Below are 25,200 nucleotides of genomic sequence, written 5' to 3'. Positions count from 1 at the left end.
CGGGGTCCCGCGGGTCAAGGCAGGGGTGCGCGCATCCCCGCGCCGCTCTGCGGTGCCAAAGTCCAACTCCCGCCCTGTGCTACCGGAGCCAAACCTCGGCCATGCACCCAGCTCTCACCGCCCCGCTGACAGGGGCGGTTTGCTGCTCCAGCACAGCCAGTGCCGGGGGAATCCTCCGGGCTGTGCCCGGGGAAGGCAGCCTGTGGCAGGGACACATCTCCAGGTCCATCCGCAGCCATGGAGCCCGCATCCCCACGTTCAGCCGGCTCAGGCTGGCACAGCGCACCCCTTCGTGCTGCATCCACCCTCGAGTGGGCTCGCACCGTGGATGGGCTGGGCTGTGACACCCCGCTGTCCCCCCGAGCCAGGGTGGCTGCGAGGGGACAGCGCTGAGAGTCCGGGGAACCGGGGCTGCCGGCGAGGGTAGACAGGGTGTGATCTCCAGGACGAGAGGAAATGGCCTCAGGTTGAGTCAGGAGAGGGTTAGATTGGATATTAGGGGAAATTTCTTCATTAAGAGAATGGTCAGGCACTGAAAAATGTTGCCCGGGGCAGTGGTGAAGACACCATCCCTGGACGAGTTAAAAAGGCGTGTGGATGTGCCGCTTAGGAGCAGGGTTCAGTGGTGGGCTTGGCACTTAGCGGTTGGTACTCGATGATTTTAGATGGCTTTTCCGACCTAAACGCTGCTGTGATTCCGTGGCTCCTGTTCCCCAGACCTCCGGCTGTGGCGGTGCCTTCCCGTGTCCCCCCTCCCCTCCGCCCCCCGCTCCTGACGTCCTGAGCGCGGCTGCGGGAACACAATGGGGCCCTGAGGAGCGCGGCTGCTCCGGCTGAGGAAACGGCAGCCGGCTTCCTCCGCAGCCCTGCCCTGGCCCCGCAGCTCGCACAGCCCGGACACCATGGGCATGTCTGCGGAGGACGAGCGCGCCGCCAGCCCCAGAGGTAACGGGGGTGATGCTCCCCGGGGAGCCGGCGAGCTGGGCAGGGAAGGGATGCGGATGCTGCTGCTGCTGCTGCTGCTTGCAGCACATTTTGGGGATTCCCCCGCCCTTTGCCTCACCACCCCCTCCACCCTCCTGGACCTTTTCCCTGTGCCGGGGCTGCTGCCGTGTGTCCTTGCGGGTCGGCAGCCTGGCTGTGCTTCCTGATGGTGATACCTGCGCCGGGGCAGTGCTGCTCACCGCTCATCTTATCCTCAAAGCTGCTGTCCTCCTCCCTAATCCCCTGATCCCCAAGGCAGCCAGCGGCTCCCCAACAGGGCAGGAGCCTGGCTTGGGGCACTGGGTGACAGCCCTGCGGGGCTGCAGGGAGTGGCTGGGGGTGGGATGGGGTGGGAGAATGATGAAACCAGGCACTGGGGACTGGGAATGGTGTGTAATAACTGTGCTGGTTCTCAGCCCTCCACTGTGGCCAGGAGCTCTTTGGCATGGCTTCAGATCAAGGGGGACACAGCTTTGTGGGTGTTTTGGGGAGACCAGGAGTCTCCAGTCCTCACCTTAGCCTGGCTCTCTTTCCTGTGAGAGCTGCCATCTCCCCATCCCTCCTGCTGACTCACTGCTGGAGTCTCAACCCTGCTGACAGCTTCCCAAGTGGCATCAGACCCCCTCCATGCAGACAACCCAGCGCTGTGTCTGGGGGAGCAGCCGGGATGTGCCCTCTGCCTGGGGACAATCTGAGCCGGCAGGCTGAGTCACAGCACCCCAGGGCAGCTTTGCTTCTTGCTGCCACAGCCACTGTGCCACCCCATGGTGGTGGCATCTTGGGGGGCCCTTGCGGAAGGACCCTCTTGGTGCCATGCTGCCCAGCTTCCCACATCCGTGTGTGCTTGGAAGTCCAGTGGCAGCGAGCTTCCTGCCTCTGCCCTCAGGGGCCCTTCCTGCCCCACTCGGCTGTGCTCGCTGACCCCTGGCTTCATCCCCAGACGAGGAGTGGCCGGAAGCAGAGAAGGCTGAGAAGCTGGCGAGAGGAGCCGCTCTGAAATGGGCTTCAGGGGTGTTTTACCGCCCCGAGAAACTGGAGGGGCTCGGGCATTACCGGAGACGAGAGACGCAGAGGAACAATTCCATCCAGTCCCGGCTGAAGGTGTGTGTTTGTCCATCCCACGGACACTTGCAGCCACACCCCCTCCTCGGGCAGGGATCCCTGCCAGGGCCCCCTCTTGCACCATCAATCCTCTTTTGACTAAATCTTTTCCTTTGGCTGGTGTTTGGTGGGTGAAGTGCAATTGCTGGGGCGAGAAGACCCCCTTCACCCTCTGTCTTACCCCCAGGCAGTGTCTGAAGTGTTAAAAGGAGTCTTCTGTGTCTCTGATAATCCTTCAAAATAAAACACCAAGGGGGCTCAGCACATTCCATGTGCAGGACTCAGCACACCCCATCACTGCCCTGTCCCAGCCCCAAAGGCTGCCCTGCCCCACGACTGGGAGGAGGCACAGAGCTCCAACCTGTCCCTGCCTGTGGATCTCCACAGGGAAAACTCCAGCTCTACATATCTGTAAGGGCTGTCCCAGTCCCTCTGCACTTCTGCCTTCTCACCCACATCCCCTCTTGCATGACCCAAGGAATTATTACCTCAGGACTGAATCAGTCTGAGCACCACAACTTTCTCCTGACTCTGGATGAATTGTCTGGGAGGCCTCGGTGAAAGCTTGTTTCTGGTGAATTTTGGCACCAGGAGCTGGGAATTAAATCAGTGAATAGGGCACGGAGATGTGCCAGTGCCACTGCAGGGCTGGAAATGATGGGCACTCCATTTGGGAGGAGGGTTTATATGGCCACTGAGGTCCTTCATGCCTTGGGGGCACATAGGGGCCCTGTGACCCACTGTTCCTTTGCAGAAACAAAGTAATCTTTTAAACCTGACATCTGATTACTGTTTACCCCGAGCCTTGTGGGCTGGGAGAGTGCCTGCAACACAGATGGTGCAGGGCTGGGGCAAGTGGTGTGGAGTCCTGCTGCCTCCTGGAGCTGCTCCACTGCCCCCCATCCTTTTCTGCTCCCCAGTCAACTGTCCAGTCCTACCTGGAGGGGGTAAGTGCAGGGCTGGAGCAGCTGCGGTCGGCGGCCCAGGAGGTGCAGGGCGTGTGCCAGGACCTGGGGGCTGCACGGTGGGCCCTGCTCGACAGCGCAGACCACTTCCAGGGCCTCCAGCAGATGAGGAAGCTGATGGAGGAGCATGTGCAGCTGGCCTCGGTGGTCCAGGTGCTGCCCCAGATCTTCTCGGGTAAGGCAGTGGACAAGTCCTGGTCAATTTGGGCTGAGAAGCACTGGGGGAAACCTCAGTTCAGCCACAGGTTCTGTGCAGGGCTGGTGGTAAAGCCTGAGCAGGTCACTCAGGCTTTGCCAGCTGGGTGAATGGAGATATCCCTGCTTCCCCAGGGCCTGATCCAGTGGTATTCCCAGAGCCCCAGACCTTTCCCCTCACCATCTCCTTGATAACCTGCCTCCCTGGTGCAAACCCCTTCATCTCCACACTCAGTGCTGGTATCTCTCCTCCCTCTCCCACAGTCCACGAGGTTTTTTCCCATATCCTGCAGCTGCTCCATGGGCAGCATCTCTTGGAGGCCCACGTGGAGCTCATGATGGTGGAGCAACTCCGGGATGACATCCTCTCCCAGCTGCACCTCCGTGGGCTCTCCGGTGCCCAGGCAACTGTGCTGTCCTACTTCAGTGTCCTGCAGGACCTCAACGAGAGCCTGGCCAAGCAGCTGTGGGACATTGTGGGCAGCAGCCTGCGGCTGGTGCGCGAGGACCCCGTTCTCTTTGTCACTGCTGTGAGGATCATCGAGCGGGAGGAGAAAATAGATGATACTCTGCTCTTGGAGGCCACCTTCCTGCCCCCCGGCCGCCCAAAGGGCTGGAGGCAGAAGTTCTACCAGGTCCTCCAGGACACCATCACAGGAGGCCGTTTCCGTGCTCCCCGCATGGATGCTGAGGGGCCAGGGCTGGCCAAGCACCTGGCAGCGCTGCAGAGGGACATCGTGTCTGAGCTGCGTGTGGTGAAGGACCTGATGGTGCAGTGTGTCCCAGCTCACTACAACATCCTCAGCGTCTGCACTGCCACCTACCACCAGGCCCTCACCAGCCACCTCCAGGAGATCCTGCGGGAGGACCTGGACAAACAAGGACTCTTCCTTCTCCTTGAGTGGGCGCTCCGTGTGTACCACAGGTCAGCAGGAACCACAGCACCAACCAAGTGAGGGATGTTGTGGAGAGCTGGGTTGTTCACCAGCTCATGGATGGGTTGGGAGAGTACTTCTGGCTGCCAGGGGATGGTGACCAGGAGGTCAGAGGGACAGGTAGGAACTCCTGGAAAACAGGCCTTCCCAACCCTGCCCCACCTCTGCCCTCCAGCCCAGAGATGATGGGTCACCCTGACCTCCTCCCAGAAGTGGATGTTTCTGCTCTGGATCCCTTGATGTCCTCTGAGCTTGTGGATCAGACAGAGAGGAGATATGTGACAAAAGTCAAGGTGAGTGAGCAGGACAGGGACCCAATGACTCCCACTGAGCCAAGCATCTGCTCTGACAGGGACCATGAGCCAGGGAGTCTGTACTTGGCTTCTTGGGCTGCCTGTGGTGGGTGTCTGTTCTGCAGGCTAGTGTGTTCGAGTGGATGCAGAGGACCCTGGAGGTGGAGTTCAAGGAATGGTTCAGGGAACAGGAACCTGAGATGGACCATCAGGGCTTCTTCCAGTCAGCCTTGCCTGCCATTGTCATGCAGGTGGGACCCCAAGAACATGGGTACAGATGGAGCATGGCCATGCTGAGACCTCCCAGAAAGGAGTCCATGGCCTGCAGGCTCTTTCTGAATCACCTCCACTTTGCTCTTGTGCTGCAGATGCTGAATGAGAACATCCAGGTGGCTTCCTTGATCACCGACTCTCTGCAGCAGAAGATCTACAACATGGCCTTGGAGGAGCTTGAGGCATTCCTGGGCCGGTCAGTGGAGTCATTCACATCTCTGTCCACCCTCACAGACCCTGGGGCCAGGGCTAAGCATCACAGGCTGGGCGTGGAGATCTGCTGTGGGGCACCCAATGCTCATCCAGGTCACAGAAAGCTCCAGTAGCCTCTCTACCCATGGGGCTGCTGTCTCAGCCTTTGGGGACGTCAGCTCTCAGACTAGGGCCTGCTGCCCCTAATGCTTTGCTGAGCCCTCCCAAGGGAATCCAGAACGGGTCCCAGTGTCCCACCCTGCCCAAGGACCTGTCCCTCTCCAGCCTGGTGGCAGGATGTGAAAGGAGCCAAGTGAGCCGGGAGGGTTGTGGAAGGTCCGTGTGTCCCCAGGAGCATCCCAGGGCCAGGTCCCCATGGTGGGAGGCCTGGGGCTCTGCCTGCCCCTCAGGGCTGCCTCGCTGTGTTGCAGCCTGCGGGAAGCCCTGGTGCAGTGCGGGAAGGAGCACCAGCAGGACCGGGCTGTTCCCAAGTACTACATCTCCCACCTGCTGGCCGTGCTCAACAACAACCTGGCCCTCAGGTAAACTGCACCAGCACCTGGTAGCTCTTGTAGCAACACCCACCCCCATCCTTCCTGGGGTCAGTGTTCCCACTATACTTCCCAGGCTACCTGTGCCCTCTCTTCTCTCTCCTAGCAATTCTGTCTCCTCCCTGCACCCTGACACTGCCTGCAGAGAAGTCCCTGGATCCCTGCAGGCTGCTCTAGACAGGATGCAGAAGAAAGCCACCCAACTGCTGCTGGAGGAACTGCTCCTGGACCTGCAGGTATGTTGGTCCAGCACCTGAGGCTGACAGGGCTGCAACAAAGCTGAAGCCAGCAATAGCAGCCCTACTGCAACTCGAGTTTATTCCTGCCCAGGGTCCCTGCCGTGTGCTCTGTACCCTGCTATCACCCTGCAGACATCTCTGCCAGCCTGTCCCCCAGACCTTGATAAACCAGCCGATGTCTGTCACCAGCAGCACCACCCTATATCACTAGGGCAGATGGCTCATGGCCCCAAATCACCAACGGACAGAGCCCAGGAGCCTTACCCCCCCCAGCTGCCTCACACTCCTTCTGGCTCCTCCATGGCAGAAAACCAGCTGGGGAGCAGCAAAGTGTGTGAAGGATATGAATCCATGTGCAACTGCCCAAGTAGTTTCCTGCTAGTGTAGTCAAATTTAGCTTTCCTGGAGTCTGGACCAAAACCTGGAATAATTAACGACATTACTATTTAGGGCTTGAATGCCATGAAAACAAAGGAAGAGCCAAAGGGTGAGGAGCTTGCAGGCAGCAGTGGCCCTAGCTGAGACAGAAGGAGTGTGTGCCTGCAAGCAGGAAGACAGGCAAGGACAGCAGGGCAGGAGTAGGAAATCAAAAAACATGTTGTGTCTACACAAGGGAAGTGGGGAGGGGTGGAAATTAAAAATAGGCAGGACAGGCCAAAAGGAGGTGTGTGAGGAGCAGCTCACTGCCCACACCTCAGGTGTGCATCATGACCCGGATAAAGCCCCAAAATGAGGCCCTCAGGGTGTCAGGGAGGAACAACCCCAGTGTTTCCATAATTTCCTACCCTTAACCACTCTGCTGTTTTTACATTGAGTTTTGGCTGGCAGCAGGGGCTTGGGGGCTTTGCAAGACCAAGTGGCCGTGGTGCCAGGCAGCAGCTGTGGGTGTTGTCCTGCCCTGAGCTGGCAGCTCTGCCATGGTGCAGGGCTGACACTGCTCCTCTGCTCCCTGCAGCCCCTCTGCCTGCAGCTGCCTTCCCGCAAGTGGCTCTCCGGGTCCCAGCTCGTGGGCAGCATGTGTGAAGTGATTGACAAGTATGCAAAGGACTTCTCCCGCGTCAGGAAACCCGTGTGCACGGTACCTCCTGCTTGTCTGTGGCACAGGGAGGCTGGGCAGCAGGGGCCGTGCTGGGGTGCAGGGTCTGGGAATGCAGGAGAGTCTGTGTCCTCTGGGGCAGTCCAGAGAGCACCTTCCCCCAAATCCAGCTGTTTTCTCTGTCCCTTCGGTCAGGGGGCTTCCCAGGAGATTGTTCCCATGGCTTGGTGTTGTATCAACCCTTTTTGCCTCTGCCTTTCTGTGGGGAGCTGGGTCTGGACACCCAGGCACTGACAGCTGTCCCCTGCCCAGCTCCTGCTGGCGGAGAGCGAGCTGCTGGTGGCGAACCAGTACCTGCGGGCGCTGCTGCAGAGGAAGATGGTGTGCAAGAGCCGGGAGGAGCGGGGCCAGCTGTGCCACCGCCTGCTGCAGGACGCCACGCAGCTCCGGGAGCTCTTCTGTGGCCTGGTGAGAGCAGCCTGGGTGCGGTGGGGAGCCGGGGCTGCACCACGGAAAGGGAGCATCACCTCACCCTCCTGCTGCCCTCCAGCCACAGCCCACGAGCAAATGGGGCTGTTACACTTGGGTGGTTGTGAGGCCAGTATGGGAGGATAATCCAGCTGGCTGGATTAGAGACTCTGGGGACCATCACCCTGCCCAGCAGCCCCTGATGGGTGGGACATGCTGAGTGGGAAGACACCAGCTGCAGGGCTTCAGGTCCCCACGTGGGCACTGAGGACACAGCTGTGTCCCCAGCCACTGCAGTGACATCCTCTGGGTCTCACACCTGGCTGCTCTCCCTGCCAGGGCCTGGAGCGGGGCCAGCAGAGCCTGGAGGCTGTTTTTGCCCTGCGGGAGCTGATCTGCCTCAAAGACCCAGCACTGCTCAGCCTGGAGGTGCTGGGCTTCATCACCAAGTACCCAGATGTCAGGTAAGGTACTCCCTGCAGGAGGGGATAGATGTGAGCCTGCTCAGGAGAACCAGTCTTGGCTGCACCCTCTGAGGGGGCACAGCAGAGCAGGCAGAAACCTGAGCCTTTACCCACTTCTCCCTGAGGTTTCCTTTTCCCATGCTCAAGATTTGAGGGGCCCTTGAAAAGTCCCAAGGGCAAAGGAGAACAGAAAACAGCAGTCCTGCTGTGGCATTTGCACATCTGTATTTGGTGGCCAAACAAACTGTGAAAAGCAACAAAACACCAAATTGGAAATGTCGAAACCAAATTCAATAGGTTTGGGGGGATTGTTTTCAAGAAAATGCTACTTGGCCTGGTGTAAAGTACCAGTTTTCCCCTGGGCCTGGCTTGGTTCCTCTGGCTGGGGGGAGGTTTGCAGGACACGAGCAGTGCTCGGGCTCACCCCTGGCTCTCTGCCCAGCGATGAGCACATCTCCACCTTGCTGGATATCCGCGGGGACGTCTCCAAGGAAGTGCGGCACGTGGTGCTGGAAATGATGGCTCAGCACCCCCAGGCTCTGCCCGAGGGCTACCGGCCCATCTTCAGCACCATCCTGGTCCCTGTGCAGGAGCTGCCCTTCTGCCTTCGCAAGGGCAAGTGTGCCTGACCCTGCCTGGCACTGGTGCCCTGCTGGTCCCATGGGGGCCATGCGGGGTGGTGAGAATGGCGGTGACGTGTGGCATCCCCCACACACAGCACCTGTCCTGTGCTGGGGACAGTCTGGATATTCTCCTCTGGTCTTACCCCATGAGAAGAGTGTGCCCTGCAAGCACCAGTCCTGGGATACCTGGACTGGGGGAAATCCAACCTGTAGCTATTTTGGTGGCCTGCTGGGACAGTGACTGACAGCTGCTCAGGCCCATGGCCCGCAGGAGAAAGAAGAGTTGCAGAATGGACAGGGATCTGCAGCTGGGACAAATTCACCTCTCCATGGGGCTGCAGAGATCTTTGGGTTTCCCCAAGTCTCCAGACAGCCCCCTGAGCCAGTGTGTCCCAGCCAGCTCCAAGTTTCTTTGCTCTTTCTGGTTCTAAGGCCTACTTTCCCAACTTTCCCAAAACCCTCTGATTTTAAGGATTCCCACACCAGCCATGGAGGCTGTTACCATTCCAACTCTGAGGCAGACAGGAGCCTTGCTGGGACCAGGCTGGCAGGAGGGTTCAGCCATGGGAGGTCCTCTGGGCTCAGCCCTGGGGCTGGGTGCTGCTGCTCCACCAGGCTGGACCCTGCATGGCCAGTGGGGAGCAGCTGAGCCAGCTCATCATGGCTCAGGGATGCTGAGGAGAAGAGCACAAGGTGGTCTCCCCACCCTGGACAGTGCCATCAGCCCTATCCCTGCTGGCACAAAGGGACAGCTCCGAGTTCCTGCTGACCTGCCAGACTCCTGGCTCTGGCTCACTGCCAGGAGGAAGAGACTGGAGTTGGAGGCTCCCAAGCTACATGGAGAGCGTGGTTGTGCTGGTGTGTTGTCCTGCTCCAAGGTGCCTCCGTGATGGGCAGCACCAGCCTGAGCACTGGCTCTCCCTCCATCCTGTGCTGCTGCCCAGGCCTTGGCATCTCCTCCCAGTGCCCTATGAAGATCAGCAGCAGTCTGTCTCTCTCTCTACACCCTTGTGCCCAGCCCCTGCAGTGCCCTGGGAGACCTCCATGCTCTGCCATGCTTCCCACCCCGGGATGGGCCACATCCCACCCTCCTTGCATGGTACCACTGCTGGAAATAAAGGCCTAAGCTCTGCACCCCGTGTCCAGGCTCTGCTCCCTGGAGGGTCGGGGCAGGGATCAGGGTATGTGGGTGGCACAGAGAGGGAGGGATCCATCCCCATGTCCAGCATCACCCCAGACCTGCCTCCCTGCACCCTGTGCCAGCCCAGGAGGTCACCCAGGACATGGGGGATGATGCAGACACTACATACCCCATTGTCCAGGACAGAGGGGGCCAATTCTCCCCAGCCCTGGGTCAGGTGGCTGCAGTGCTAGGGGGATGCTCAGTGAAGGGCTCAACCTGAGCTTGGGAAGGTGCCCACTCTCCTCCCCGGGGCTCATGGTGTGCTTGCTCAGCTGGCCACAGCTCCCACCTGCCTGGGAAGGTGTCTGCTCTCCCCACCTGCCCCTGCTGGCTATGGGACTTGCTCACCTGCACCACGGGCATGGTTCAAAGGGTTCAAGCCTGAGCCCTGGGAACGTCCAGGTGGGCCCAGGCCAGGAATTCATGGCCATGTCGAAAAACAGCTCTAGTCCCAGTAGATCTGAAACAAGACTTGAGCACAGGATGACCACCCATCCCAGCATGTCCAGCCCCACTGCTACCCCAGCTGTGTGCCCACAACCAGCCTCTTGTGCCCTCCATCACAGCCCCGTGGTGCTCTCCTGCTCCAACTCCACAGGCTGCAGTCAGAACTAACACTACCCATGGCAGCAAAAGCCCAAGTCCCCCAGGCGTCTTTTGACAGTACCTTCCCACGTCCCTGTTTGTGTGTGTGCCAGGCTTGGCACGTCACTGCTGCCAACATCTGTCACAAGGCCACAGGGGGACCTTAACCTGGCCAGCTATGAGCCACGTGGCTCCCTGGCTGCTATAAAGCTCGTGGTCCCCAGGGGTTCAGACCATCTCCTTTCAGGATGGCATTCCTGTGGGTAGTTGCCTGTCTGGCCCTTGCCAGCGCCGTCTCAGGTAAGTGCTGCCCATGGGTGCAGGAAGGTCCTCAGGGTGTAGCAGGGAGGGTGACACACAGCCACCCACACCAGCACAGGCAGCCCCCAGACATGAGTCCTGAGCTTCTGGGTCACCCCCGTCCCCTGTGCCTCTCCTGCAGGCTGCGGGGTGCCCGCCATCAGTCCCTCAGTGGCCTACAGCGAGAGGATTGTCAATGGGCAGAACGCCGTGCCCGGCTCATGGCCCTGGCAGGTGTCCCTGCAGGTACAGCCCCGTCCCCCTCCCTGGGCACTGCCCTAAGCACTGGCACGGCCAGCCAGCTGGGCACCAAGGGGACCTCTGCCTGTCCCCAGCTTGGGGGTGTTCAGCCTGCTCACTCCCAGCTCCTTTTCCCTCTTCCCTCCCCAGACCACCACAGGATCCCACTTCTGCGGCGGCTCCTTGATCAACCAGTACTGGGTCGTCACAGCTGCTCACTGCAACTTCAAGTAAGGAGTGATGCCAGCCCACACCGGTGCTGGCAGGGCCAGGGGCTCGGGGCATCCTGGGCATCTCTGAGTGGCACCCGGGTCAGCCCCAAGGCCTGAGCAGCCCAGGGCATCCTCCCCAGCTGTCCCCATGGTGGCTTCCCCCGGGTCCCTCATGCCCGTGGCTGCCCCGGTGCTGCTCCCACCCGGGCTGCTGGCTGGACGCGTGCCCCTGACTGCCTCTCACCTCTCGCAGCCCTCGTGCCCACGTTGTTGTCCTCGGGGAATACAGCCTTGCTTCCAGCTCCGAGGCCGTTCAAGTGAAGACTGTGTCCCGGGTGAGGCAGGCGGGCGCGCTGCTGGGCCGGGGCTGCAGCTCCGCGCTGCATGGCAGGGCAGGCACAAAGAGCTGCGGTGTTTCCCTCCCTGCAGGCCATCACCAACCCCGGCTGGAACCCCAACACCATGGACAACGACATCACCCTGCTGAGGCTGTCCTCGCCCGCCCAGCTGGGAGCCCGTGTCTCCACCATCTGCCTGGCCCCGGCCAACCTGGTGCTGCCCTCCAACGCCTGGGCTGTCACCACCGGCTGGGGACGCACCAACCCCAACTGTGCGTAGCCTGCAGCTTCAGGGGGGGCTGTGTGTAGCTGCTGCTCTTCTTGGGGGCTCTGAGGGGCCAGGGGTGCTTGTGGGGGTGACATCTCCTGTACGTGTGGGAAGGGGGGGAGCTGGGCAGTGGAGTAACCCTGTGTGAGTGTGTACCAGTGTGCACACATGTGCAGGTGTGTGCTCAGGGGCTGGCTGTGTGTAACGCAGCGATGGCTGTGCACAGGCACGAGCCTGCCCTTTCTCTGGGCTGCCTGCACGAGATGATCCCGGGAAGAAGGGGTTTGTTGGCACAGAGGAGGAAGGCACTTTGTATGGTAGCTCCCATGCACCAGTGGAAGCTTTCCCAGGGTACCTGTGTGCACTCCAGCAGACCCACAGACACGGAGGTGATCTAATGGTGCTTCTTTCCCCTAGCCCAAGCCTTGGCAGCAGTCCTGCAGCAGGTGACCGTGCCCCTGATCTCCCAGAGCCAGTGCATGCAGTACTGGGGCAGTCGCATCACCAGCGCCATGATCTGTGCCGGTGGGGCTGGTGCCACCTCCTGCCAGGTAAGGAGCCGAGCTCCTGCTGCACAGGGTGGGTGGAGGAGGAGGAGGACATGCGGGGTCTTGCTGAGCTCCCATTGCATCACAGGGAGGGTGGAGGAGCAGGTACATGAGATCTTGCACTTATGGAGGCAGATATTTAAGCTACAGCACCTGGCCGTGTGCAGGGGGTCAGGCTGGGGTGGCAGGGACCAGCTTGGAGCACGTGCCAGGAGCACTAAGCAGGAATCTTCTCCACAGGGTGACTCTGGCGGACCTCTGGTGTACCAGACTGGGAATGGCTGGACCTTGATTGGCATTGTCTCCTGGGGAACCTCCAACTGCAACATCAACACGCCGGCCATGTACACTCGTGTCAGCCAGTTCCGTAACTGGATCGACGCCGTCGTTGCTCAGGGGTAAAGCTGCTGCCAGCGTGATCCCTCCACTGGGACTAATAAAGTACCAGCTCTTGCTTGTGCCAAGCACTGTCTCTGGCTCCTTTCTTCTCATGATGCAGAGTGGGGTGGAAATACACGGAGCTTGGGGCACCCCATGCTTCTCTCTTTCCCAGAGCTGGAGCTTGGTGCCCAGCTGGGGTCCAGGGGGAACTACCAAACTAGGACAGGATGCTCAGGAAGAGGGGGAGCAGGGCTGGCTGTGGCTCAAGGACTGCTCAGAGGGTCTTCAAGCACACCCTGGCACCTACCCAGGCAGTGCTGAAGGTTGGGAGAATGGTTCTCCCACTGAGCCAGGAGCGAGGTGCCACCAGGGAAGGGACTGTGGAGCTGCAGCTCAGCACCAGAAGGGCTGCCCAGCTTGCAGTGGAAGGTGGGTGTTGGTGGGGCACAGGATCCTAAAGGATCCCTGCCCGCAGTTTAAAGCCATGACTTGTGTAGCAGCTGAGAACACAGCTGAAAGGGAGAAGTGCCACAGGCAGCTCCAGCTCCTGGGGAAGGTGGAAAGGGATGGCAGAACAGCAGGCTGCTCCACCCCTGCAGATCTGCCAGGTAACAGCAGGAAACTGGAGGCCACTGCAAAGGAAAATTTGAAGCTAAAAAAAAATTTCAAGGCCAGGTGACAGGCTTTCACTCAAATGGGTTATTGACACAATGACTGGTGGGAAAAAAAAGTCTTGTGTGATATGGGAGTAGCGAGACACATGCTCAGTGAACTACAATCCAGTTCTCAGCAGCTCCAAATAGAGCTGGTGATAAGGCACCGTGGAGAGAAGCAGGATCAGACTGTCCCAACATGAGGTGTGGGGTTTAGTTTTCCTTACCAGTGATGTGAAGGTGATACACCACCTCTGCAGTGTGAATCACAGCCCCCAAAATGTAATCACCCTATTAAGGTGAGAGTGTGACACTACACAGGGACACACTGATGGGAAGGGGTATGGAACATCAATGGAGGGCAAACACAAACAGTCTGGCCCATATGACTGAGTTAAAATAAATACAAATCTGCTCAAGTAAAGCCTAGGGCTAACAGATTTTAGTGGTCACTAAGAGTTAGTTTTCTTTAGTGGTTTGCTCTGCAGGGAGCATCTAACTGACCTTAAAGGCAAGTGGACAAAGATGTGGGGATGGACCATGCAGGCAAAGAGAACTGGTGGCTGTAGGGAACTACAAACAGGAATCACCAGCTGCAGCACTATGGGTCATCTGGTCTGTGTGCTGAGCTCTCTGTCAGCTCTGTCACCACTGGGATGGGGCTCCCTGCCCCTGGAAAATCCTGGAGAGGAGCATCTCAAGAGGGGTGTGCATTGTTCACTTATATTACAAGTTTTCCTGTTGGTTCATAAAAGCTGCTCAGAGTAAAACTGGAGAGGTGAGTGGCTGTGGACAAACCAGAGCATTTCTCTGGCCCAGTCTACCACCTTGCAGCCAAAGAAAAATAAACAGAATGTCCTAAAGTGCCTGTTCAGCTTCCCAACTGCACCTTCCAGGAACAGGCTGAGTGCTTGCCTCATCCAGGGCACCCCATGGACATCCCAGCCCTGCACAAGGTCTCCCTTGGGCAGCTCCTGGCCTGGCAGCTGCATTACAGAAACCAGCAAACCCTCTGATGGGCACTTTGGTACCTCTTGCTGTGATCTGCAAACATAACAGAGGGGTGAGCACCTCCTGGGTCTCCATGTACTTACTGACCATCATTCCAAGCCTGGAAATCAGGCCTGGAATTGCCTTCCAGCAGCCAGCCCGTGGGTGATCCACCAGGCAGAAGAAAGGACAGCAGAGCCGTGGGGTACACAGAATACATGGACATGTTTTAGCAGAACGAGTACAACAAATAAATAATTCTGTACACTCTAACTTGAACATTACAGACTAATTACAATGGGTCCCACCTCATCTGACAGGACAGTCCTTAGAGTAAAGCCAGGACTCGAAAGGCAAGGCACAGAAGGGGACACTGGGTGGGACACAGACCGACTGGATGAGACCGGAGTCGCTTCCAAACCGTTCCAACCCAGCACCGGAAACCGGGCAACCAAAAATAACATCAAGTGCCGGAAGATCCCCGATCCCGAGGGCTTCCCGGGAGGTTCTTTCCGCAGTGAAAGGCAACAGGAAAGCTCACGGCCTCGGGGCGTCCGCGCAGGAGCTGCTGCTCTGTCACACACCTCGAGGAGCTGCTCCAGGATCCCAGCAAACAACAGTGCAGGGACCTCTGCCACAGCAGCCAGAGCTGGCCCATCACACTTCTGCAGGATCACCAGGCAGGGGGGGACACTGGGAGGGGGACAATGTCACCAGGCAGAGCTCCTGCTGCCCCTGGCACGCCGAGGGTGGAAGGCACTGAGCTCCGTGATGCCGCTTGCCACAGCACGTCCCTGGTGTTCACATTTATTTCTTTGGGAAGTTTCCTGCACAGTAAGGCACAGCTGGCATGCAGGCACCTGCCTTGGAGTGCTGCACTCTTAATCCAGGGTGAAAGAGGAGAGTAAGTGGTCAAAAAAAGCACCAAAACCCTCCCAAAAGTGGTGAAGGCAACTTGGGACTGGGTACATGCATGAGTGGTACAGGCACTTTGTGACACTTTCCAGGAGAAAGCCGAGTGGGTGAGAGACCTGGACAACCCAACCTCCCTACAAATTCTAGGGCTCACACTGGTGCCAAAGAAGCCAATGTCTGTGTTGCTTTGCATCATTTCGAAAACTAAATTAAGCTAAACAATTGAGATTTTAATTTATCCCACCTCAAACCCCCCAAATCTTCAGCATCATTACTTAAAACAATATGGCCCCACACAGCCTAATTAGACACAGCCACACAGTAGTTGCCCTACGTGGTACAAGCCTTTGCTGAGCCTGCACTGCAGGTCCTCAAAGGCACCATGGAAGCTTCTGGGAAGCTTCTACCATCCCCTGGACTTGCCACAGCTCCTGCAGAGCCAAACCCAGAGCTGCTGCCCAGCAGCCAAGTGAACCATCATTCCTATTCCAGTTTGTGCATCAGATAAAAGCTGACTCTCTTAGTACTGCAGCCAAACACCCGGGTAGAAAACAGGACTGAGAAATGGAGCAGGGCCTCAGAAATAGTGTAAATTACCAGAAGAGAAAATATCTCGCCTAAAAGAGGAAAATACCCAGATTCCAAAGAAGAGCGTGAGGGTTTATCACATCCAGAACAAACACGTGAAGCAGGCCCTACACTGCAGCTGGTTTCCAAATCACTACCAAAGCCAGCAAGGCTGAGCCCTCCTGCCTGGCCTTAAGCTCCTCACAAGGCTCTCAAGCTTTCCTTCACGTACAGCTGTGTGCTTCCAAGAACAACACAGAGCAGGACATCTGGATGCTATCACAGCTGCAGTGTTGAATAGCACAGACTTCTTCAGGATCGAAGGAAGGGCGGTTTCTACCCCCACTGGGTTGATATGTTAAGATTTTCAAAAAGATGTTTAGATTTTAGAAGCCTGAGTGAGAAGTAAATCAAACATGGACTGGTAACTGCTGCTTTAGGAAAATACATTACACACTCAAAACCTGGATGCGAATCTTTAGACCCTCTAATGCAAATTCTGGATAATTTTTTCACATTCTTTTCCAATAATCCTTAACAAAAATAATAAAAGTCAAGGAACCAACAGGCCACGTTCTTTGAAGCTGTAATTCTCTCCCCTTAGCAGCCAAACTCCCAGGACAAAAGGATGGGATTGTTTTACACAGTACTGCTAAGTTCCAAAAGACAAACCACCCGAATTCCCTTTACTCCTCAAAGAGCAGCGAGGACAGGGCTGTGCTTGGACAAGGACACACCACAATTTGCCACTAGGTGTCATTCCAACTCCACTTCCCCAGCGTGAGCCAGAGCAGGCAAACCACAAGCACTCAGATTTGTGGTGGTCTGGAACAGGCAGGTGTTACTCCTGTCCTCCCTGCACAGTCAGGAGGGAAGTTTCACAAAAACACCCTGCGAGCCAAATTAAGAACCACCATTAAGAGTCAAAGAAGGACATAAAAAAAATTAAATGAAAGAGTAGAAAAAATCCCAAAACATTTCAGAGAGATTTTAGTTTCTAAAATCCCCAAAAAAAGCACTCCTGAAAAGTGTAAACTCCTGAGATTTAACACCAACCGAGCACTGAGCTGCTCCTGTGGAATGAAGACAGATATCAAGGTAATTCACAGTGAAGAGCTTCTTAGAGGACAGATTGAAGGCACCTGGACTATGGCTCAGAATTACAGCACTTTGCCTGTCCCCCTCCAGACCATACCCAACTGAAAACGTGTCCCATTTACAAGAATAAAAGCACCTGAGGAATTGTTCTTAAGCCAGACCTTCCAACATGGCATTTGGATCATCACAGTTTTCCAGACTGAGTGAAAGATCACTGGGGACTCCAGGGTCACTTGGACAGAGCTCTGCTCATCTCTCTACTGGCCACACGTTATTGTCTGGCTGCAAAGCTCCTACAAATACTGGATTTAGAAACAGAAGAGGGAGTGAGCCAAGAGTGTTAAAACTGAACAACAGAAGGAAAGCCCGTAAAGATTTTCTGAAGTTTACACTGATTTTTCCATGCAAAAAAGAACATGTTGCATTCGTGAGAAGAATTAGAGATCTTTTTTCAGAAAAGCCAAAACTCTTTATGGGATGGCCTTGGTCCTCTTCCCACAGTTCCCAAGCAGTGGAGTGCCCAAGGGCTGCACACACCTCGATACCACAGAGAGCCAGGTGCAGCTGTCCAGTATTCTCAGCTCTGTGCTGGATCCTCCCTTCTGCCAACTCACCCCCAGTCACAGAGCATCACCACCAAAACCTGGCACTGTCAGGAACCTGCACAGCAACCTCAATTCTCAAAACATACTCCAGCCCAAAGTAATTACAAATCACCAAACTTCCCCTGGTGAAAAAAACAGGGGAAAAGATCAGTGAAGCAAAAATTGTCACAGATGAGAAGAGTCCTGTTCTGCTTTGTGAAGGTGGAGAAACAAGCCTGGTTAGCCTAGGGCTTATGCATTCCTCATCCCATAAGAGAAGGATAAAGGAACAGCAGGGGCAGATAGCTGCATGATGCCTGTGCATTTTGACAGTCTAGTGGTTAAGGGGAAGGGTCTCAGCTCTAGAGGTCTTGGCTCAGTTCATCAGTTTGACCCCCTCACACAGGCAAAATCCCTGTTTTATGGATAAAAATGCAGGATAATCTGGGGAGGGCCATGGGAGCAGCCAGGAGGTAAAAGCAATCACAGTGCCTGGAGTGGTGCTCCAAACACACCAAAGCCTCTTCAAGCAAAGGCTCAGAACCAGAAGTGCTCTGAGGGAGCCTCCTGCCACCACGGGACCTGCAGGGCCCCCACTGACACTGGCCTAAGAGGGGCTCCTGCTTTTGGAGAGCTGTTAGCAGTACCATGGGGGACACTGAACTCTTTATGAAGCAAAATGTGGCAAGCTGCCTGCTTTGTCAGAAATATCACATCTAGTTTATAATTCATGGTAACAAACTAGGGAAAAACAATGTGAGGAGGTAAAATATGCTGAAAACATTTTTGTTTGCAGTCCATAGAGTTGAAAAAAACAAATAAGGGGAATTCTACAGTATCTGTTGATGCTGATGGAAGAAAGACTGCATGTGACATGGGAGGATGGGTTGCTCAGAGCAAGGGCAGCCTACAAAGGATGTGAGGTTTCCAAAATAACACGCAAAACCACACAAAGGATTTTGAATTCACTCCTGCTACGCACAGTGGCTGTCTCAAGGTTCTGCTCTATTCCCCACCACATGCTTGGGCACACCAGGCTGGTTACACTTATTTACAGCCATCCCAGCTTTGGGGTGGGAAGCACAACCCCAGAAATCCCCCTTTTTTCACCTTAGCACAGAAACTCCAATCTTCCTCACTAAACTTCTTTGCTGTTTGCTGACTAGGAGTGACTGGGAGAGCTCCCTGGAGAAGTGACTGACCACTTCAGCCCTGCTGACACTGGAACACAGTGGCACAGGCATCAATCCTAGGAAAAGGCCAAGCTCAGCAGACCCTTGAGCTTGGACTGCCTGCACCTCCAGCCCACAGCCAAGCAAGCCCTTCCCAAGTGCACAGCACAAAGCAAATCGTGTGGCTCCGTAAGAAAAGTTTCAAAGCCCAGCATTTTCCTTCACTGCTGATCTTGTCTCTGCTACCATGAGAAGCCAAATCCATCCTGTGCCTGTGCCATCAGCCCCACTTTGCTGCTCTAACTAGCTGTGAAGATAATCTCAGCAGGCTTGCAGAAAGCTCAGCTCTGCAGCCCCCTGAGAGTCCTTTGTAAGAGGCCACCTCATCACCTACACAGCACAAGGACTCCTCAAAGGCAGCTTTTTCCTGGTGAACTTAAGTCACCCCTCACAGCTCTAGGGCATGTGTACAATGTCTCCAGGGTACTGTCACTGCTGACACTCCCAGACTGGGCTTCCACTACTCAAGCCCCTACCCTGATGCTATGGAGCCATTTGTGGCCACCCCAACTGCTCCCACCACCACTGTCCCAAAGCAGGGATGGCAGTGCTGGGGCAGCACAGGCACACAAAGCAGGGGAGGCCTGTCAAATCTGCAGGCAGGGAGCAGCCTGGAACCACCAAAGTTCTGGTGCAGTGACATGGTCAGTAACACTGTGCCTACAGTGGTTATAGCCCATCCCACCTCTGGGGTGGGAAGCACATCCCTAAAACTTCTCCTCTCTTTTTCCCCTTAGCACAAAAAACCTCAACCTTCTCAATCTTCTTCTGAAGGGTGCAAGGTGTGTAACACATCAGAGACACAACAGAGCCACAAGAACAACAAACCCTGCATGACAGGCACTGGTCTTGCTGCAAACAATGAAAGGACGATTCCAGGGGTAACCCTTGATGTCATCAGGCAAGTGAGGCCTTGACGTCATCAGGAGGATGGCAGCCCTTGGGGGAAACCTCGCAGCTTCCCGGCCCTCGTGGAAAACTGCTGTCTGGCATCTCTTTGGTGAGGAGCTGGTGGGCAGCACAGCAGTGAGTCAGAGCTATCCCACTTCTAACTGCACATGACTCATTCCAGCTTCGCTGCAAAGGCACCACGGAGTCTGACTAAACCAGCTCCAAATCTGTGTATACAGGATTTTTAAATACATATACACCCCCACACGTGTATGTGCACACACGGACGTGCACGCACAGACACACCAAGTGATTGCTGCTTTTTTCCATACACAAGTGAGAGAAACTAAACGCTCTGGAATTAATAAATAACTATGAACAACCAAGCTCCCGGGCTACAGAAAGAGCTCTTCTCCCCACGTGGCTCCTTAATTCCTTGGGGCTCCGAGCCCACAAGGACTCCCCCGTTTCTGGCGCGAGACCCCGCGGGGCACAGCTCGCGGGCTGGGACGGCCACCACAAGGGTCCCTTTCCTCCGCACGGGGCGAGGGGGACACCTCCTCGTGGGAGGGGGGAACGCCTGGAGGGAGGAGGGGAGGAACCTGGCTGTTCCTCACCGAGTGCGTGCCCACCCGCGGGCGCTCAGCCCGTGTACTGCTGCTGGTAGCGCAGGTTGAGCTCGCGCAGCTCCCGCTCCCGCACGCGCCGCGACTTGTTGGACTTGGTGGAGCGGCTGGAGCGGGTGGACTGGGCTGACTTGGTGCTCTGGCAGCGGGAGGACGCCCTCTTGAGAAGGTTCTGTGAGATGGAACGGTGCAGGTTCTTCATGGAGGAGGAGGCTGCCATGCTGACCACCCACGGGTGCTTCAGGGCCTGCAGGGCCGTCATCCTGTCGCTGGGATCCACCGTCAGCAGGCGGTCGATGAAATCCTTGGCCAGGTTGGACACACTGGGCCAGGGCTGGAACACAAAAGAAATGGTTGGAATGAAACATCCCGGCACAGCTTTGCTGATTAATTAATTCCTCCCATGTCTGCACGTGCTTTGGGGCATTCTGCTGCTTCCCCTCTCTCTTTTATCCTCAAGTCTTCCAAGGTGTAACTGGCAGTATCTGCCCAAGGAGAATGAGACACAACCACTCCACGTGAGGGGAAGAGGCTGAATTAGTGGGAAACATCTGCAGGTACACAGGTGCAGAGTAGATCCCCCCAGCAGCTGGGCTCAGGCACTCAGAAGCTGACCCTCCAGCCTGCAGACACTGACACACCCATGTGCCCACACTCTAGGGTCTCAGTCAACCCCCAGACCCAACCTTCTCTCCAGCAGTGGCTGGGACTTCCCTGGTCCATCTGGTCCCAGATCTTCCTGGAGTTTTGTCCTTGTCCTTAGACACACACACATGGACACCCCCAGCTTCCAGACCCTTTCCCTGTGTCCACTCCATGCTCATCAGCAGTCACACACCCCCAAATGCCTGTGCTTGCTGCAGCAGCTGCACCATGACACACACAGGCTCCCAGAACTATGTCCTCTTCCTTCCTCCCTTGTCTTTTCACATCACCTTCCAAAATCCTACAGCTACCACCAGAAGCACAGTAACTGTATCTCACTGAAGACCTTCCCCTGTCCAAGTGCTTTCTACCCCACAAAGCCATTCTGCAGGAACAGGAGCTCACAGAGGATGGATTCTGACACCAGACCCTCAGGGCTCTTCTGACTCTGCATCTTAAGGCACACATCTAGGGAGGAAGCACTGACCTCTGCACTGATCCTGGAACCAAAACTAGGCAGAATTTTCTGCTGTGGAACTTGGTCTCACTCCCACATGGCAATTAGATGTGGCTGCTGGTTAACTCTGGTACAGCAGCTCAGCCCAGCTGGAAACAACCCCATGAAATGTTCTAAATATATAGAAATGTTAGATATAAGAAATTTTCAATAATGTTTACCACTGAAAGAGGAAGAAATTTGTTTTACAATATGCTAGTTTTAAAGAAATAACCCCAAAATAATTAATTAGTCCTATAATAAATATCCTCCCAGCACACCCAAGAATGGCCAAAACAACTTATGAGTCAAACACCTACAGCCACAAATGTTGAATTGTTTCAATTCTGACAAAACACTGTATTTGCACTAAGGTGGGAAGTGAGAACATTTCCTTCAGCATGAGGTGAAGACTGGGCTGTGGATGTGGACAAAGTTGGGAAGAAAAATGTGACAAAATCCACTGTAAAAGCAGAGAGGAGGAGGCCAGCAGAAAACCCCAGGTGGGGAATGGAGCCAGGCAAGAGCAGGTTTCTATAATCACTGGGTATTTTGGGGGTCTCACCTGTCCTGAAACCACCAATACTGAATTTTTCAAGTCTGTGCAGATCACATCCCAAGCTGCATTAAGAAAAAGCCTGAGCAGATTTCTGCAGTGAACATTTCCATATAATAATGGTGACATACATGTAACTGAGTGGACCCACCCCTGTCTAGTTAAAAAAGCAAAACTCTGCTATTCTGTGTCTCTCATTCTTCTCTTCATTAAGTGAGGAAGAAAAGCACCCAGCTATTTTAAAATGCAGGGTTCACTGACTGTACAACCAGAAATAATGCCCTTTTCTTGCACAGAAGGTCTAAAAAAGGTATGGCCTGATTTTTTGGAGGTTTGTAATTCATTGCTACAGAAAGAAATTTTCTTTTTAAAAGACTCAAGGCACCAGCAAGAGAACAGATCCCAGGGAGGATTTTTTAATGAAAAGGAGGATGGTGTAAGAGTTACAGCACTGCTCCCAGCCCATGGCCTGTCAGTGCATGGCCAGGAAAGGTGAACTTGAGCTTCAGCTGAGGAACTGGCTGTGAGGGGAATCAGGGTACCACAGTCTTATTTTACAAGGACTAAAACAGTCTGGCTTACTCAGCTGAAATGGGACACATGGTCACTGCCAGTAACTGTGCAAGAGAAGAGACCAAAAATTATATTAACTAACTGTTACAAAGAAAATACTGCTACATGGATAAAAACCTATAAATGTTCCTGAACATATTTGGAATAGAAATGGAAATACTCAAGGATGAAGCAGAGTCTTCTCCAGCAGATCAGATACCACTTCACATTTCAATAATTAAATCCATTAACAAAAAAAAAAAATTCTAAACATTCAAGCTTTTCTGTCATAAAATCATTAAGGTTGGCAAACACCTTGAAGATCATCAAGTCCAACCATTAACCCAGCACTGCTGTGCTCACCACTAAACCATTTCCCCAAGTGTCACATCCACCTTTTGAACCCCTCCAGGGATGGTAATTCCACCACTGCCCTGGACAGCCTGCTCCAGTGCCTGACCATGCCTTCAGTGAAGAACTTCTTCCCAATACCCCACCTAAACCTCCCCAGCACAACTTGAAGCCATTTCCTCTTCCCCTGTCTACTGCTTTGTAAAGAATATAATTACAATGTAATAAATAAAATTAGTTTGTCACAATCTGCCTTAAACAGCTTTTTCTTAGCTGATGAAATGAACCTTGGCAGTGAATGGTAAGAAAAAACCAGGTGCTTGTTAGAAGAGAAGAGGGACAAATTCTGATCACAAACTCATGAAAGTGTTGACAAAGAAGGTAAAAAAAAAGGCAAAAATCCTTTTCAAATTAATCAGGCAAACCACAATAAAGGCTCAATTTTAACTGAACACACTGGTCTGTTTTGAAGATTGATGGACATTGAGGAGCTCAGCCTTCATGGTATTCACACCAACAGAACCAAAAAGCTGAATCTGCCCTGCCATGGGGGAATATAAATCCCAATGCAAGCCTATAGATTCCCAACAGACTTTGGATAAGGTCCTTCATTTGTTAAATAACAGCAAGGGGAATCAACTTGCAGGATTTAGTCTTCACTGGCATAATCTCAGCTAATCCCAGGTGCTGCCATATGTCAGTGGGAACACATCACCTTCCCTTCACACCAGGATCTCCAGCTGCAGAGCTCTGGGCTCCCTCTTCCACTGAAGGACAGATCCAAATGGAACCCAGGCAACAAGAGGTTTTGCCTCCACTCTTCCAAGCTTGCCTTGAAAAGCCTTTAAAGACCCATTTTCTGTAGGTTTTGTTATGCCTCCCTTTCAGCTATTCACTCAGCTAAAATCACAAACTCATCATTACCTGGCTACTCTCCATCAACCCCCAATTCCTTCTTTCCTTCTCCTCTTCCCAGGAGCCACAACTCACCCCATTCTGCTTCCTTCACAGAGGACTCATTCTCCACTTCCAAACAATCCTAATGGGACATCCAAGCTAATGATACAGCTATTAAATTTACCAACTTTACCTCAAAGACAAGGTAAATGCAGGTGACAATTTGCTCTCTTCACTACCATCTTCATTTCTGTTACTGACAATTGAAATTACTTAAGATACCCACCCTGACAGAGCTTTTGCTCCACTCAGGTGGAGAAAACACATCCACACAACTCCAATTTCATGGTTTTCCTGGGTATTTCTTCCCCTCCTACCCTAAAACCTTTTACCTTTCTGAATATGGTCCCTCACAGAAATACAATGATGCCAGCACCTCCATCCTCTCTTTTTTTTAATCTAAGTCAAGAGAAATGCAAGAGATGCTGAAATGAAAAGTATTTGGCACAACAGTACTTGGAAATACATCTTCAGGACATGCAGGAGAGCATTATTTTCTCTTCCCAGTGTAAGCATTTGAGGAATTTGAGCCAACCCAGGAGCTATTTTGCTGTCCAAAGGCATTCAAACCTCAGTCAAATGAGATTCTGGTGAGTGAAATGAGCCTTTAAACACCAGGAATAATATTACTTCAATATGGTCAAGTCTTATTAAAAGATGGCAAATGCGATGAGCTGGAATTTGAAGAAATCTATGAAGTCTGAGGGTCTAGGAAGTGTGCTACATAACCAGCCTAAGCCTTGAGAGGACTGTCCAGTTTAATGAATCCTAAAGAAGAATAAACTCCAAACAAAAGCACATTGGATTTCTCATTATTCCAATTACTCTAGTTTCACCACAAATGTGAATATGGAGTACCTGCAACTAGATTTTTATTCTGGTCAGCAAACACAAATCAGTTTATTGATCTGTTTACACAGCTGGGGGTTTGATTTGCTGCACCACACACATCTTTCCTACTTCACTGAAGCTTTTTCTTTAGTAATACATAGGGCTTCATTCTACCCATGCAGTTTGCAGCCTCAGTCCCTGGAGAAATGCATCCACTCTCCAGAAGACTTGCATCAGTTGACAAAACAGCAGTTTTAACTTAGCAAAATCCCATTAAGCCTCCAAATTAATACTGCAAGGCAGCAGCAGAGGGGTGTGTAGGAGCTGAGGAAGGTTGACACTGATGTGTTTGGGGAGGACAGGAGTGCAGGACATGAAGTGTGCTCATGTGACAGGACTGAAGCAATGCAGAGGAGATGCTGCCCATCTGCTTGAGGAAAGACAGAAAATGCTTGGAAGGAAAATGCTCCCATCCAGTGGCCATGAAATGTTGGATCAGCTAAACTCTATCAGATAACCTTGCCTTTAAATCTCAGGTGTAATCACAAATCCTGCTTTTCTGTGGCACAAAAATGCCAAAACAATGGCAACAAGATGAAGTCACCAACACTTGCATTTGTGTTCCTCTAGAAAGCAATTTCAAATGTGATGCAGTTTGAGTACAACTTCTGCTCCCTCTGTTAGACTGTGCTGCTTCAGAAAGATAAAGCTCTGGTGTCTTTCTGCAGAGAAGCACAGAATGGTTTGGGCTGACAGGGACCTTAAAGTTCCTCTAGTCCAAATCCCCTGCCATGGACAGGGACACCTTTCACTAGCCCAGGCTGCTGCAAACCCCATCCAACCTGGCCTGAACACTTCCAGAGATGGGGCAGCCACAGCCTC

The 25,200-nt window shown here is 54.2% G+C and overlaps 3 protein-coding genes across 8 annotated transcripts in view; 2 read left to right on the top strand and 1 right to left on the bottom strand.

Moving 5' to 3' along the window:
* Positions 1–339: 339 nt before the first annotated feature.
* EXOC3L1 (exocyst complex component 3 like 1) lies at positions 340–9,453 on the top strand. 3 transcript variants are annotated; one of them, XM_064387082.1, is made up of 14 exons: positions 340–945; positions 1,925–2,085; positions 3,006–3,032; positions 3,144–3,225; positions 3,510–4,170; positions 4,356–4,473; positions 4,599–4,724; positions 4,842–4,942; positions 5,370–5,480; positions 5,596–5,725; positions 6,684–6,806; positions 7,077–7,232; positions 7,572–7,696; positions 8,139–9,453. In XM_064387082.1, the coding sequence occupies exons 1-14, from the start codon at positions 903–905 to the stop codon at positions 8,323–8,325; spliced, it is 2,151 nt and encodes a 716-aa protein (XP_064243152.1). In that variant the 5' UTR covers positions 340–902; the 3' UTR covers positions 8,326–9,453. The 3 variants fall into 3 exon arrangements, with proteins under 3 accessions (XP_064243152.1, XP_064243151.1, XP_064243153.1); XM_064387081.1 differs by having other exon boundaries at positions 341–945; positions 3,006–3,225; XM_064387083.1 differs by lacking the exons at positions 3,006–3,032; positions 3,144–3,225 and having other exon boundaries at positions 342–945.
* An 882-nt stretch (positions 9,454–10,335) lies between these two features.
* CTRL (chymotrypsin like) lies at positions 10,336–12,451 on the top strand. The gene is made up of 7 exons (XM_064387095.1): positions 10,336–10,387; positions 10,530–10,633; positions 10,778–10,857; positions 11,093–11,174; positions 11,269–11,449; positions 11,863–11,996; positions 12,234–12,451. The coding sequence occupies exons 1-7, from the start codon at positions 10,336–10,338 to the stop codon at positions 12,393–12,395; spliced, it is 795 nt and encodes a 264-aa protein (XP_064243165.1). The 3' UTR covers positions 12,396–12,451.
* Positions 12,452–14,223: 1,772 nt separating this feature from the next.
* The window catches only part of PSKH1 (protein serine kinase H1), a 29,579-nt gene continuing 18,602 nt past the window's right edge, over positions 14,224–25,200 (bottom strand). For all 4 annotated transcript variants that reach the window (XM_064387087.1, XM_064387088.1, XM_064387090.1 and 1 more), the window contains exon 4: positions 14,224–20,264. In XM_064387087.1, the coding sequence (XP_064243157.1) occupies positions 19,947–20,264 (318 nt within the window). In that variant the 3' untranslated portion in view covers positions 14,224–19,946. The remainder of the gene's footprint in view (positions 20,265–25,200) is intronic.

This window comes from Passer domesticus, chromosome 12, assembly GCF_036417665.1.
Source record: "Passer domesticus isolate bPasDom1 chromosome 12, bPasDom1.hap1, whole genome shotgun sequence".
Classification (NCBI taxonomy): Eukaryota; Metazoa; Chordata; class Aves; order Passeriformes; family Passeridae; genus Passer; species Passer domesticus.
This window is presented reverse-complemented; position numbering and strand designations above follow the sequence as displayed.

What these genes read in the sequence shown, in the direction of transcription:
- CTRL (XM_064387095.1), top strand. Translation starts at nt 10,336, where the DNA reads ATGGCATTCCTGTGGGTAGTTGCCTGTCTGGCCCTTGCCAGCGCCGTC. An exon ending in GCTGCTCACTGCAACTTCAA is followed by an intron (nt 10,858 to 11,092) that starts GTAAGGAGTGAT and finishes CACCTCTCGCAG; the next exon opens with CCCTCGTGCCCACGTTGTTG. An exon ending in AAGTGAAGACTGTGTCCCGG is followed by an intron (nt 11,175 to 11,268) that starts GTGAGGCAGGCG and finishes CCCTCCCTGCAG; the next exon opens with GCCATCACCAACCCCGGCTG.
- EXOC3L1 (XM_064387081.1), top strand. Translation starts at nt 903, where the DNA reads ATGGGCATGTCTGCGGAGGACGAGCGCGCCGCCAGCCCCAGAG. An exon ending in AACTGCTCCTGGACCTGCAG is followed by an intron (nt 5,726 to 6,683) that starts GTATGTTGGTCC and finishes TGCTCCCTGCAG; the next exon opens with CCCCTCTGCCTGCAGCTGCC. An exon ending in GGGAGCTCTTCTGTGGCCTG is followed by an intron (nt 7,233 to 7,571) that starts GTGAGAGCAGCC and finishes TCTCCCTGCCAG; the next exon opens with GGCCTGGAGCGGGGCCAGCA.